At 41.6% G+C, this 15,401-nt stretch overlaps 1 protein-coding gene across 1 annotated transcript; it reads right to left on the bottom strand.

Moving 5' to 3' along the window:
* Positions 1 to 1,828: 1,828 nt before the first annotated feature.
* On the bottom strand, positions 1,829 to 13,338 carry LOC114354737 (lysosomal alpha-glucosidase-like). The gene is made up of 10 exons (XM_028307280.1): positions 13,260 to 13,338; positions 12,958 to 13,087; positions 11,931 to 12,000; positions 11,536 to 11,668; positions 10,719 to 10,828; positions 6,611 to 6,727; positions 5,720 to 5,916; positions 3,614 to 3,747; positions 2,691 to 2,842; positions 1,829 to 2,013 (listed from the first exon to the last, which is right to left on the bottom strand). Exons 1-10 carry the CDS (start codon positions 13,336 to 13,338, stop codon positions 1,861 to 1,863), a joined length of 1,275 nt encoding a protein of 424 aa, XP_028163081.1. The 3' UTR covers positions 1,829 to 1,860.
* Positions 13,339 to 15,401: the final 2,063 nt, after the last annotated feature.

Here is a 15,401-nt window from a genome sequence, read left to right on the forward strand (position 1 = left end):
ATAATATAAATACCTCATAAATACGTTACATATTGTACACCTTATATTTAACTCTTTACATAATTATGAGAAAGTTAGCACACAGTTACCATAACAACCATAGCAATACATGTTACTGATGAAACGTGGAACTTGAAGTGAGTGTATTTCAATTTACATTAATTTCAGTTTGCTGTCCTATAATGAGTCTTTTTGCAAATTTAAAAGGAAACCTTTGTATTTATATTTAAAAGAAAACAATGAGAAACATTTTTTAAGGGGTGGAGGGATGTTGTTCCAACATTTCGTGGCTGAGTATCGAAAACTTCCACGAAATGCAGCTGTACTGTGGCTAGGACAACATAGAAGAGAAGCAGTTCTGATACGATTAGAAAATAACAATTTGTCATATAAATATGAGGGCGATTTATTTTGGATTACACCAAATAAAAGACATGCATAATGCAGTGAACGTCGAGATTGCATATTAATTAAATTGTTGTGATTTAGAAACGGAGTAATATGAGACCTGGGAGGANCTGGTTGGCAATGGTTTCACTGTAGTGTAAAACCCTGATACTCGCCAATAGCACCAACTAGTGAGTGTAAATACGGCAGCTCGTGTAACCGAGCTAGTTTAGATGTTAACGTTGAGAAAAGGACTTCATAGTAATTCTCAAAATCTATAACAGAGTTGTATTTTGTCAGCTCATAAAAAGTATTTTAATTGACTGAGTGTTGTGATCCCCTACTTTGTTGGATGGATGAAGAAGGATTCTCTTGGAGAAACCAATTGTTATAAACAGTTAATCACTAGCAGGTTACAAAGTTAAACTTACACAAAGAACACGGGTCTTATAACAGGCTCTCCATACGCAGCGAAGAACAGCGTGTAGTAATACGGTAGCAGCGCGTAACGCAGTCTTAGCGCGGTTCGGCTCGCCGACACTACTGACGGTCCCAGGTTGTGAAGTTAATCCGGTAAACGTTATCCGAAGTATCGAATGTTGCCATCCCTCTCACGCAAAGCGAGATGTCATCATGAGCGACGGTGACAGAAAGACCAGCGTTTCGGAGTAGCTTTGCTGGAGTCTACGCTACACCAAACTCGTCGATATAACCTGGCGGTTAGGTGTCGATGGCTTTGTTTATAAGAATCACGTCAGCGACATGAATCCGCGCGTGTTGTCTGGCGACTTATGGCAACATGTCGGCGGCACGTATGCAACTTCCGTACGCGCTCATTTGCCCGCCATTTCTCTCTTCAAGCGACTCTACCAGAAAAGTTGCTGATTTCGTGCCGCCGATAAGTCTTATGTCGGGGGGTTTTGTAGTAAAAGAAGTAGCCTTATTATACTCACACAAAGAAAACGGGCCTTATAACAGGCTCTCCATACACGTGCGCAGCGAAGAACAGCGTGTAGTAATACGGTAGCAGCGCGTAACGCAGTCTTAGCGCCGTTCGGCTCGCCGACACTACTGACGGTCCCAGGTTGTGAAGTTAATCCGGTAAACGTTATCCGAAGTATCGAATGTTGCCATCCCTCTCACGCAAAGCGAGATGTCAGCATGAGCGACGGTGACAGAAAGACCAGCGTTTCGGAGTAGCTTTGCTGGAGTCTACGCTACACCAAACTCGTCGATATAACCTGGCGGTTAGGTGTCGATAGCTTTGTTTATAAGAATCACGTCAGCGACATGAATCCGCGCGTGTTGTCTGGCGACTTATGGCAACATGTCGGCGGCACGTATGCAACTTCCGTATGCGCTCATTTGCCCGCCATTTCTCTCCTCGAGCGACTCTACCAGAAAAGTTGCTGATTTCGTGCCGCCGATAAGTCGACGGGGGGTTTTGTAGTAAAAGAAGTAGCCTTATTATACTCACACAAAGAAAACGGGCCTTATAACAGGCTCCCCATACACGTGGGCAGCGAAGAACAGCGTGTAGTAATACGGTAGCAGCGCGTAACGCAGTCTTAGCGCGGTTCGGCTCGCCGACACTACTGACGGGCCCAAGCTCACTGGGTCTTGTGGCTGTAACACAAGGCACATGGTATTGATTGATGATTTTGTGTAGTGTATAGAAGGTATAAGACTCAATACTGAAGTGTTATCGATTATAAGACGGAGTTTGGTAACGAAAATAAAAATCACTTTTCTATTTCGATTGCATTTAGATCAGGCGCAATTTTCTGAGCCGTTGTCAGCCAGTTAGTCAAAATTTGCTAAAGTAGCAGCAGTCCGCTACTTTAGCAAATGGATAAGACTATCAGAGCAGAGTTGCGGTCTGAGTTAGTCAATTGAAACTGAGTAAGTTTCTCCGTCCCGCTTTTTCGCCCCACTACTTTGCAGATTGCGTTTAAAGTCCTGGTCGCCGAGCACGCAGAATTTCATCTAATGACCCCAAGCTACCCATACAGTCTTATCGCTCGCGCGTAATTATATTGCTGTCGCGACTGTGCGACGGGCGGCCACAGTGAGTGAGCGAGCGCGACAGCGGACTTTAGCAATGACGCATTGTGAGCTGAAAATCGCGTTTCATTGACTTAGGAAATCTTGCGTTTTTATGGCTGGGATCGCCTAATTATAAATATTTCATTCCATTTTTCACAGTGCGACGTTGAACAACGGCTGGAATCATCTAATAGTTCATTCCATTTTTCAGACAGTGCGACGTTAAACAAGTTTAATTCTTAACAAGTAGTACTCACACTAGAGCTGTCTGAGTTGTGATTCCGTGAGAAGGGATAGAAAGCTCCCAGCTGCATCCAGCGCCGGCAAAGTTCCACAGTTGTATTCCCACGGAAGCCGCAAATGTCGGCTCCCATCATCGGGATGGCGAATAAGTTGAAGTTCAGCAGCTCTGAGGACAAACGGTTTTAAATATTAATAATTATTATTACCAGTAAAGCTAAAATGTATAATACATTTTCTACATAAGATACAAATACTAAGACAGGAATTTATCGTGTCGTGACACACATCCTAGTCCGGCTAGTCATTTTGTTTCTACTAAAAATGCGCGACCGTTTCATTGTCTGACAGATAGAGTATTTAGCCTACGCTCCTCTTACTGGCCAGACGATAGGAAAGCCACAACAGGTGTTTTACTAAGCCTGGTCCGTGAGCACGTAGAATTTTGTCCAATGACCCCAAGCTACCCATCCTTATCGCTCGCGCGTAATTATGTTGCTGTCGCGCTCGCACACTCACTGCGGGCGCGCGTCGCACAGCCGCGACAGCAATATAATTACGCGCGAGCGATAAGGATGGGTAGCTTGGGGTCATTGGACAAAATTCTACGTGCTCACGGACCAGGCTTTAGCTATGAAATTGTCGTTTTGAACGAGAACTCTTTATTCTGTCTTCACAAAGTTTTGAAACAAAAGAACCATTTTATAATGAACTATTGGTAGAATAGAGACACAGGTCTGAAACACAGCAAATCAAGTATATAGATGACCCACGCTGAACTATCCCACCAAACTCAATGACAGAGGGGCGCTACCATCGTTCAACTATATGGTTTCCAACATGGCAAAAATCGGAACCAGCGATTCGGTATTGACGGTGGCGCCCCGCTGTCAATGTCATCGATAGGACAGTTCAGTATTTCGGAACTATAACAGCTTACCAGGTATAGTCATCCGCATGTCATGCCATTCGCTGGCAATATCGCCGCTCCAGTGGCCGGTGAACTTGCCCGAGCCAACGAACGTAGAGCGCGAGATTATGAACGGACGCTTGCCGCGGATGTCGCTTAGCGCGCTGCAAAAATACATAACATCTTTGTATTGTAGATACTATGTATTTGTAAAACCTTGAAGGAAAAGGTGACAGTCACACTTATTACTTGAGAACACTGGCTCACTTATTGTTTCGAAGCAGTGGAACGTTAAAAGTTATACTGAGATCCAGGTAATTCAGTCCCCACTATATGAGCACAACCATCTATATTTAACAGAAACAAATGGAGGACTAATTGCCAGAAGTAGATGGAGAATTTGGCCTACACTTCCCTCACCAAATAGGTTGGGGAGGCTGGATTTTTGCATTTTTATACCTTAGTCGCTTTTTAGGGTTCCGTAGTCAAATGGCAAAAAACGGAACCCTTGTAGACACGTCATGTCTGTCTATCTGGCTTTTTTTACGGCATCCTTGGATAGTGGAGGTGGACTTATACAACTGCTTGAACCATAAGACACAAAAAGCTAGGATCACTTTTCAACCGACTTCAAAAAAGGAGGAGGTTCTCAATTCGACCCGTATGTTTTTTTTTTTTTTTTTTCTATGTTTGTTACGCGTTAACTCCGCCAATTATGAACCGATTTGAACAAATCTTTTTTCGACGTATAGGTAATACCTCAAGGGTGGTCCCATTTAAATTTAATAATAAAAAAAACAACCCCCAAGGGTGGAAAATTGGGGATGAACTTTTTTATACGCAATATCTCCGTCGNGAATTTTGAACTCGCTGTATTAACTTTTTGGTATAACCAAAGAGGCACCCGCCCATAACAGTATCAGCATAATTCAGTTTTGATAATATAAGCGCTTCGCAAAGCTTAATTCTTATATTAACATCCAAGAACATTCTAATCTTATATAGCACGCTAAGCCTGTAGTAACAATTTCTTACTATTTCCAAGACATGGTTATGAAACCGTAGCCTATTATCCATGAGAACTCCTAAGTTGCGGGCTTCAGTTACTTTCTCGACATCTGTGTCTCCTATCTTAATTGCAGGATTTAACTTTTCTATGCTGCTAATCTGAGTCGCAGAACCCAGCACGAGATACTTAGATTTAAGCGGGTTCAGAACTAAACCATTTTTATTTGCCCATTTGTCAATCCGCTCTAAATCTTCATTGATTTTATTGACGGCAGTTAAGGTTTCACTAGGCTTGAATTGGAGATAAATTTGCAAATCATCTGCATACAAATGATAATTACAGTCTTTGATAGAACCAATCAAATCAGTGCTATATAAAATAAATAAAATTGGGCCCAATATGGATCCCTGCGGTACTCCACGACTTATTGGGGATGGCTTCGAACAAGATCTAGTACCATCCACACCAACCACCTCCACCCTCTGCGATCGTCCCTCAAGATAGCTGGCAAACCATCTAAGTGACCCACTGTCAAACCCATAAAATGACAATTTAGACAGTAAAAGATTGTGGTTTATAGTGTCAAACGCCCGCGAAAAATCAAGAAGGGTTAGTATAGATCCGTGTCCTATATCCTGTCCTGCTAAAATATCGTCTACTACATCCAATAAGGCCGTGGCTGTGCTTCGACCGGCACGAAATCCAGACTGTTTAGAGGGTAAGATGTTGTTTGCATTCAAATAATCAGTTAACTGCTGACAGACTACTTTCTCAATTATTTTGGACAAAAAAGGGAGGATACTGATCGGTCTAAGGTCTTTTAGTTCGCTTGGGGTGGTGGTTTTTGGTATAGGCTTGACAAGAGCCTCCTTCCAGATATCAGGAAAAATGCCAGTTCGAATAGACATATTGATCATTGTAGTGATTACTTTAAGTGTCCTTGGCANTAGTAATTATTTTTCGACGTTTTAGTGTAGGTTTTTTTGAAAATTGTTATGGTTATTTTTTCACGAAAACTGACGACATTTGGGACGAGCTTTTTATGAAAACAGGTTAAAAGTAAAACAACGGAATTAACATAAATTCAATAACAGTAGCAACAGATAAATCATGATTTAGATACTCACAAATTCGTCGCGATAGCTTCAGTCAGCCCATACAAATTGTGCATATCATAGTGCGGGCCGGAGTATTGCTTGGCGTCGATGCATAGCGTATGAGCTCGCAGATACGGGTCCGGTGTGTGCGGCTTGTAAGGTAATTCCTCGTCGGAGCAGTGGCCTTCCTTGATACCATCCACGAAGTTCGATGGCTCGTTCATGTCCTGGGATAGTTTATTATCATCATCAGGGGGCGTAGTGTGAGTTTACGCCAAACGCATTTGTAGTGGACAGCCGCTTGGGCGGGCAAAAATAAGAAATACCTTCGGTTGAAATAAAGGTTTATTCTTGCCTAAAAATGCCCAAACGGCTATCAAAACAAAAACTTCAAAACTAAAAAGTAAAGGTATCAAAAAGAATAAAAATATAGATAAATAACAAGAGGTTGGTCCACCTATCGGTTCCCAACAGCATTCGATGTCGACTGCGTAAAAAGTGACATTAATAATGTATCTCATAGTAAACACGACTCTTCCTACTAGATGCTACAGGACTATTATCACCTCTCGTTCCCACTGCTGTAACTCCTGTGCATTCAGGATCTATAGCTTGACCGTCAATAAAAACTTGACCAGTGAAGGTCAAGTTTGTCCTGTGTTACTAGATATTTGGCCTACACTCTCAGGGTGGCTGCATATTTGGACATCCACAAGAAGATTTGGGGGTATTTTACTCTGCCAGAATCACAAGGAGATATTAATTTTTTGCAGGCGTATAAAGGAGGAAAATGTTAACTAACTGTATCACGCGTTTTACATTATAAAATAAGCTCTTTTCTGCTTCTCAATTCTAAGCCAAAATTATTAAATTTTGAATTACACCAACTCCATTTAATGACAATAATATAAAGTCACTCACGATCCACGCGCCGTCGTATTTGACCTTCTTATGGAAATCTGTCATCATATCCACCCAGAACTGAGTCCCGTTCGGGTGGGTGAAGTCTGGGTACACCGTGCTTTCTCGGTTCCATACCTGTTAAAGTAATAAATAATACATGAAATAGAGCATAAGTAATAACTCAAAATTCGTTGTATTTGCCTACTTGTTAGATGTGTGAATAAAGTTTCCGTGTACATATCTTATTACCATATTATGTTATAATTGGATTATTGGATATAATGTATGTCTATTTGTAATGTATAGTGAGTGACTACCAGCAAATCAAAGTATTAATTTTGTTGAGCGTGTGTGGCGTGTGAGGCGGGTCGCTACATTCCCTACAATATGGTCGAGTGAAGCGATGGCTGGTTCACACGTCATGTCTGTGAACAGGCGCTGCCTTCGGGGACTGGTCAAGACAAGATATACCTACCTTAAATTTTTTAACATAACAATTAACAATCAACTTATAGCCTGACCAGGAACATAAAAACCCTCGCCATGTTGCGGAAAACTAATGGTACTAATTTCTTTTAATGGCAACAGTAACTGAAAACTTCATTGACATGTCACCTTGCATGTCAGTCTATTGCTGTCAAAGTGTAAACAAACTTTATTTTAAATGTGCGCAATTGGTTTTATGAATTAAATTGCTAAAATATTTTTATAGTCGTGAAAGAAAAGTGGTTCACAATGTGTTAAAGTATTTGTCAAATTGACTGACATGTTTATCGTATAGTACAGTCCACTATGAAAATTAGCTGTGGTTTGTTTCAACTACCTATTTTAAAAAAATTTGACACTTTCTAAGTGTTGAATTTTATGGGATTGGAAAAGAAGTACCGAGTTTGAAGCGTTCATGAGCAGACATTGCAGTTGAATATTCAAGTTCTGAATTTGATTATTGATGAATAATGTTGCACTACCGTGCCCCCAAATATAATAGTTTTTCCTTGATTCATACACCAAACACTACTTATATTCCAAATTTGAAGCTTCTAGGTCTGCTAGAAGTGCCTTAGAATTTTGATGATCGGTGAGTCAGTCAGTGAGTCAGTGAGTCAGTGAGTGACAAAATTAAGTAACTTTGACCCGTTATAATTCTTAAACTACTGGTTCAAAATCAATGAAATTTTAAATATACCGTGTCTTTACAATGCCTGCATAGCTTATGAAAATTCAGCCTTCTAGTTTTATCCACAACGAAGTTACAGGCGGTCGAAAATGGCCTGAATTGCTTCGAGAAAAGGATGGTACGGCCGTGCCGCTTTTTTGCTCGACTTGGTGGGGGCACTGCCGTGCCCCCAGATATTTCTATAGATTATCACTACATAGTATAAAACAAAGCTTCTGCTGTGTCCCTATGATGCTTAGATCTTTAAAATCTTTAAAACTACGCAACGGATTTTGATACGGTTTTTTTAATAGATAGAGTGATTCAAGAGGAAGTTTTATGTATACTTAACACCCGTGCGAAGCCGGGGCGGGTCGCTAGTTCAATAATAAGATGGATATTTCCAGGAAAATATATGAGTTGCTTTCAGACTAAGCCCCTGTACGTCAAAAACTAGTTATCAGAATAATCAATTTGCGGATTTGATCATATGATTTTAGTCAGCCTTATTATCTTAGGAATAGGGTAGTTAATCTATCGAATACCAAAGTTTTATTCAACCATAGCGGATTTCAGTGGAGAAGGCTAGAGCGGGATATGGTTTGAACTAATCCGACGAAAGTCCGACTTCTGCGAAATAGCTTGGCTTGACTAAGTACATTAATACTACGTGGTATCCTACGTTAGCTACAAAATGTAGGGCGACGTACTAATTCTAGTACGCCGAAACTGATACAGTCGAAATATCATTACTTAGGCTGGGTTGCACCATCTTACTTTAACATTGACAAACGTCAAAAAGCTGTCAAAATCCATACAAAAAACACCGGTTACCGTCAAAGTTACGGCCAAAGTTGAGTGTGCACCACTCAACTTTGCCTTACCCAGCCTTAAACCTAATAAATGTCACTAATGTCGGTAATTCGTTTAGTTTTATTTAATTTATATTGTTTTGAATGGTGGAAATTTATTTCTGTTTCTTGGAAAATGTCTACTGAGGGCTTAGTGTGAGTTTACATCAAATGACGTCACTAGTGAGCGCGTAAAAATACATATGTATGACGTACAGCATCCTTAGCGGACATTTCAAGAACTAAAAATGTTATACAGGGTGTTTGGTAAATGGGTATATGAGCCGACACTAGCCCATGTTAACATGGGCATATAAATGATATGGTGAAGTCAGAAATTTGATATCATCATTTTATTTTTTTAAATTTTCATACGAAATAAATTTTGTAAATTCCGATTTGTATAAAAATTAAAATAGTTAAAATGAAGATATCAATTTTCTGACTTCACCATACCATTTATATGCCCATGTTAACATGGGCTAGTGTCGGCTCATATACCCATTTATAGCCTGACCAGGAACATAAAAACCCTCGCCATGTTGCGGAAAACTAATGGTACTAATTTCTTTTAATGGCAACAGTAACTGAAAACTTCATTATAATGTCACCTTGCATGTCAGTCTATTGCTGTCAAAGTGTAAACAAACTTTATTTTAAATGTGCGCAATTGGTTTTATGAATTAAATTGCTAAAATATTTTTATAGTCGTGAAAGAAAAGTGGTTCACAATGTGTTAAAGTATTTGTCAAATTGACTGACATGTTTATCGTATAGTACAGTCCACTATGAAAATTAGCTGTGGTTTGTTTCAACTACCTATGTTAAAAAAATTTGACACTTTCTAAGTGTTGAATTTTATGGGATTGGAAAAGAAGTACCGAGTTTGAAGCGTTCATGAGCAGACATTGCAGTTGAATATTCAAGTTCTGAATTTGATTATTGATGAATAATAAAATAAATTCTACTAGCTCGATTGATGGTTTCATTTAATTTATTTAAATCAGGTTACCTATAATAATATTTTTTCGTTAATTTATGAAAATATCAAATTAGCACGTAATCCTGAATCCTGATACATAAAGTTAGCCTATTAATTTAACACAGGTACGACTGTACTCAGTGTTGCACTATCAAATGCAATTGACGCGCCTCTATGCCAGGGTTTTTATGTTCCTGGTCAGGCTATAGACAGTGGCACGGCACTAAATATAAGTATATACAATTTATTTAAAACTACCACACGGTTTTGTTATGGTGCCTTGCTTTTCTCTCTAGAGTTTTCTTGCCTTGTCTCCTAAATAGTTTTATATCTGGCACTTAGCCAGAAGGATATCTTAGACTTGTCATGCTCACTAAAATGTCTCTGGGGTAGTGGCGTGTGAGGCGGGTCGTTACATTCCCTATAATATGGTCGAGTGAAGCGATGGCTGGTTCACACGTCATGTCTGTGAACAGGCGCTGCCTTCGGGGACTGGTCAAGGAAAGATATACCTGACATAAAATATATGTATCAAAACGCAAAAATTAACCTAGAAATTAGCACGGCACTAAAGAAATATATTCAAAACTGCCACGTGGTCTCGTGCTAGATGGGCGTCTTAAAGGCCACCTTCTATCAACGGGAGCGCGTGGTAAGTTGCTTCTGAATGTATGTAACTTCCTACTTTTTTATATTTTTTATATTTTTAAACCGGCAGACAGTGGTGACTGAGTTTGTTGCGGCGCTTCTTCTCAGCACTTGCCAAATGTTTGTCTCGAAGCGCTGGTAGGGCAAAAAAAGAATAAGACATGTATAGGCTCCTTAAGAGCATTTGACGATTTGCAAGAACTAATTTAATTAGTCTAAACAAATAAAGATAATTTTGATTTTGATTTTGTTGAACAATAGAATTTCTTTATTGCGGTAAATGTGGTACAAAATAGTGGATAAACAATGAATGTCCGTTTCACACATCTAACCAACGACAATTGGCATGCAACATACAGTGAAACAGAAAGTACACAATTATGTCCAAATAAAGTCACTAAGACTATAAAAATTCAACTAAAATAATTAATAATAAAATACACTCAATGATAATAAACAAAATACATTTCGATTAAAAAAACATCTTACCTTCCCAACAAACGGTTGGTTAGTGCCATTCTTGATGAACACATCCATTTCTATGCCCTTGTCGTATGGCGGGTAGGAGCCGGGTTTTTCCGATGCACTTATACCAGGATCTGTAAATATTAAGGAGTACAAATAATAAAATAAGCCAAACCTAGATAACATTGTAGTTTGGTTCACTTTTGTGAATTCTTCGTAAACTAACAAAGTATCGCAAAATTATTACTTCATAAATATTGGCTTGAATATTCAGCATCTAGATGCTGACTAAATGACTAGTCATTTGGCAAGACTTTTTCTAATTTATCAGAAGCAAATAAACAAAATATTCAGCTACAAAATGGCCAGATGGGTTAGGGAGGTCTGATTCAAATTTAAAAAGCTGTTTACACGTCCCTGTATTACTTTAACCCTAGCACTGCTTCGGGACAATAAATGGGTCAGTGTTGAGAAGCGCACAAGAAACTTAGTCACTTTTGTCAGCCGTATTGTTGATGTTCGCATATTTGTGCCATTCACCTTTTACGCATTCCACAGGAATACTGAACTAGTTGTTTTCATCAGAGGGCAAACTGTAGACCCTAGCTTTACAGGAATTTCAGTGGTGGCAAATAGACTGAAGTGGAATTAGTCCAATATCCTGGGACATATTTAGTTGCGGGACTAATGACAATTTAACTTTGCCTCGGGACAAACTTGATCTTCACTGGTTGGGTTTTTATTGGCGGTCAAGTTATAGATTCTTGCTAGAAATGGGAACGAGAGGTGGGAATAGTCCCGTGCTAGGATCTATAAAGATAAATAAATAGCCCGTACTTACCCAAAAGCATAACATAATGCATGCCCTCCTTATGCAGTTCGTCCACGAATTCTGGCAGGCCGGCGTACGCGACTGTATCGTATGTGAAGTCGTTCGCATCCTTCATGTAGTCGAGGTCGTTCCATTGCACGTCCTGCGAGACGAAAACGGAACTATAGAAAGGTGTGATAATGGCGACGAGAGATATTTCAGTAGAACGGAACGGTAGCGCGCATAAGACGCGCGTCCTGTCATTGGCCATTGATTTGCACGCGTTGGTTTGGCTGAAGCTTAATGTAAAAAAGCATGTGCAAGTAACTAGCGCAATGTTAGTATACTTTATACAATTTTCGATTTTATTTCCAACTATAAAAATAATTCAATTTATTAAAAGAAGAACTGTTTAAAGTACTTACAAAGGGAATACCCGCGTCTCTATTGGCTTTCCAAACGTTTCGTGTCGTGTTCAGCGACAGATAGTTGTATCTGAAAAAGTAATAGAAATTAAATTACATAATGTAACAAAATATTAGATTTTATTTGCGATTACTAGACGCGTACGCATCTGTGTACGTCTGCTTGCAGCAAGGCTTCGCTAAATAGAACGCGTATAAAGCGCGCGCTAAAGCGCTAGACTGACGATGCGCTATAGCGCCAAATTGTGTTAGTAGAACGCGTCTGTACGCTACGTCGTTGCTTAGTGACTTTTATTATGGTCCCGTAAGCATGTTTTAGGCATCCTAAAATCTACCAATTGCTAGATTCACTTCATCATCATTTCAGCCATAGGACGTCCACTCCTCTAATGATTTCCATATTGCCTGGTAGCTAGTGGCCTGCGTCCAGCGCTTACCTGCTACCTTTATGAGGTCGCCGGTCCACCTTGTGGGTGGACGTCCTACCCTTTCACTACACCTAGACAACTGTCATCCGCTTTACAATGGAGGGAAGTCAAACCTCCTAATATGTTCTTCTGATTAATTTCGTTGCGGGTCCAATGACAGTTTAACATTCCCCCGGGACAAACATGACCTTCATTGGTTGGGTTTTTATTAGCGGTTAAGCTGTAAATCTTGGCTACACAGGAGTTGCAGCGGTGGGAACGAGAGGTGGGAATAGTCTCCTACACCTAGACACCCTCAAACCTAATAAACTATTGACTCACTTGCACAGATGGAAGCCAAGCGGCATGAAGGGCCGGCCCACCAGCGCCGCGTACTGCGCGGTAGGTAATGGCCGGTCGCCGAGCACGTGGAATTTCGTCCAATGACCCCAAGCTACCCATATCTCGCGCGTAATTATATTGCTGTCGCGCTCGCACACTCACTGCGGCCGCCCGTCGCACATTCGCGACAGCAATATAATTACGCGCGAGATAAGGATGGGTAGCTTGGGGTCATTGAACGAAATCCTACGTGCTCGGCGACCGGACTTTAGACTCACTTGCACAGGTGGAAGCCGAGCGACCAGTAGGGCGGCGAACGTACGACGAAGAAGTTCAGAACACCCCCGATAGCGCGGTAGGTTGAATATAGTCCGGGCGCCGAGCACGTAGAATTTCGTCCAATGACCCCAAGCTACCCATCCTTATTGCTTGTAATTATGTTGCTGTCGCGCACGCACACTCACTGCGGCCGCCCGTCGCACAGTCGCGACAGCAATATAATTACGCGCGAGATAAGGATGGGTAGCTTGGGGTCATTGAACGAAATCCTACGTGCTCGGCGACCGGACTTCAGACTCACTTGCACAGATGGAAGCCGAGCGACCAGTAGGGCGGCGCGTCGAGGAGGCCAAAAAAAAAAAAAAAAAAATTGAAGCCATTGTAGCAGCGCCCGCACCAACCAATGTCACTCAATTAAAAAGTTTCATGGGTCTGGTAAACTTTTATTCTAAATTCTGTGCAAATATGAGTGATATTTTAAAGCCTATGTACGACCTGTTGAAAAAGAATGTTCAGTGGAACTGGACAGCTGATTGTGATAGGGCTTTTAATAAAATAAAAACAGTGTTAAGCAGTTCCCCTGTGCTCGCGCACTACGATCCAAACTTAGAGTTGATTTTGTCGGTTGACAGCAGCGCGTACGGCCTGGGCGCGGTGCTCACGCAGCGCCGCGCGGACGGCGCCGAGCTGCCGGTGTGCTGTGCCTCGCGCACTCTCAACAGTGCCGAAGCTAGCTACTCTCAGATAGACAAAGAGGCGCTCGCTATCGTGTTCGGAGTCACTAAGCACCATCAGTACCTATACGGGAGACACTTTACTCTGAGGAGCGACCATCGACCTTTAAGTTACATTTTTGGTAAAAATAAGGGTCTGCCGGTGACTGCGGCAAGTAGACTGCAACGTTACGCGGTTAAGTTAGCGGCATACGACTTCTCTATAGAATTCGTTAAATCGGAAAAAAACTGTTTTGCCGATGCTCTTTCTCGTCTTCCTCTAGAATTGACCAAAAAGCAACTACGAGGTGAAGACGAGGAAGGTAGGTATTTGCATTACGCACAAGATAGCTTTCCGATCAGTTTTAACGATATTAAAACGGAAACGGCAAAGGACGTGCTTTTAAGTAAAATATACGGATTTGTAATGTATGGTTGGCCGAATAGATACGCGTATAATGAAATTGAAAAGATTTATTTTAATAAAAAAGATTATTTATATATTGATCAGGGATGTTTAGTATGGGGTTATCGTATTGTGGTCCCAAAGTCATTACGAAATTGCATCATGAAAGAGATCCACGACGGCCACCCGGGTATAGTTAAAATGAAACAAATCGCACGTAATTATGTTTGGTGGGAAAATATAGATCGAGACTTAGAGGAGGTTGCGCGCGAGTGTTTACCGTGCCGGGAGCTGCGGCCCGCGCCCCCCGCCGCGCCGCTCCACTCGTGGCCCTGGCCAGCGGAGCCATGGGCACGATTGCACGTCGATTTTCTCGGCCCGTTCAATAATAATTATTATCTCATAATAATTGATGCACATTCAAAATGGATCGAAGTAGAAAAAGTCAACACGACCTCAGCCAACGCAGTTTGTGATAGTTTGAGACGTCATTTTTCTCGTTTCGGTTTACCTAAACGCATAGTAAGCGACAACGGACCGCCATTTTCATCTGCCGCTTTCGCTGAATATTTAAATTGTAACGGTATTAAACATACTTTAGTGCCACCATATCATCCCTCGAGCAATGGAGCTGCTGAAAACGCCGTGCGCACTATTAAAAGAGTACTCAAAAAGGCAGAATTAGAAAGAGAAGACACGAATAGGGCGTTGAGTAGATTTTTGTTTATGTACAGAAATACCGAACAGAGTACGACGGGACGCGAACCTGCAGTCGCCCTGATGGGCCGGCGGCTGCGCGGCCGCCTGGACCTGCTGCGCCCCGACGCCGCCGAGCGGGTGCGCGCGCGCCAGCTCGTCGAGGAGGCCCGGGACGAGGCCCCGTTACGCGTTGCCAAACAAAACGAGCCAATTTTGATACGTAATTATTCCAAGTCGGGCAATAAGTGGGAGGAGGGCGTGGTACATGAGCGCATTGGACCTGTATCCTACAATGTGACTACAAAGAACGGTCATACACATAAGCGTCACATCGATCAGATACTCGCTAGGAAGTCACGTCATTCACTGAGCCGAGTGATGGATAATTCGCATAACAAGTCAAATTCGGCTTGTTCTAAAGACACGTCGGTCGGTGACGGTGACCACGAACATGACGAGTCATTTGATAGTGCGGAGGAAGGATCGAGCACGGGCGCGGCCTCTCCGGCGCCGACCTCGCCATCGACGTTGCTGTCTCCGACGGCACAGCCTACTGATAAAATGCGCAGGGAAGCTGCTATACGTTGTTGCAAAAAACTTAAAAATGTTAACTAATTTGATTAAT

The sequence above is a fragment of the Ostrinia furnacalis genome, unplaced genomic scaffold, assembly GCF_004193835.3.
Source record: "Ostrinia furnacalis isolate ACB-3 unplaced genomic scaffold, ASM419383v2 OfSCF2157, whole genome shotgun sequence".
NCBI lineage: Eukaryota > Metazoa > Arthropoda > Insecta > Lepidoptera > Crambidae > Ostrinia > Ostrinia furnacalis.

Bases quoted from the DNA above. Each gene is read 5' to 3' on its own strand.
- LOC114354737 (XM_028307280.1), bottom strand. From the start codon at position 13,338: ATGGCTTCAATTTTTTTTTTTTTTTTTTTGGCCTCCTCGACGCGCCGC. The intron at 13,088-13,259 runs GTGAGTCTGAAG...ATGGGTAGCTTG, and splicing joins CTCGGCTTCCATCTGTGCAA to GGGTCATTGGACGAAATTCT. The intron at 11,669-11,930 runs GTAAGTACTTTA...TTCGTCTCGCAG, and splicing joins GAGACGCGGGTATTCCCTTT to GACGTGCAATGGAACGACCT.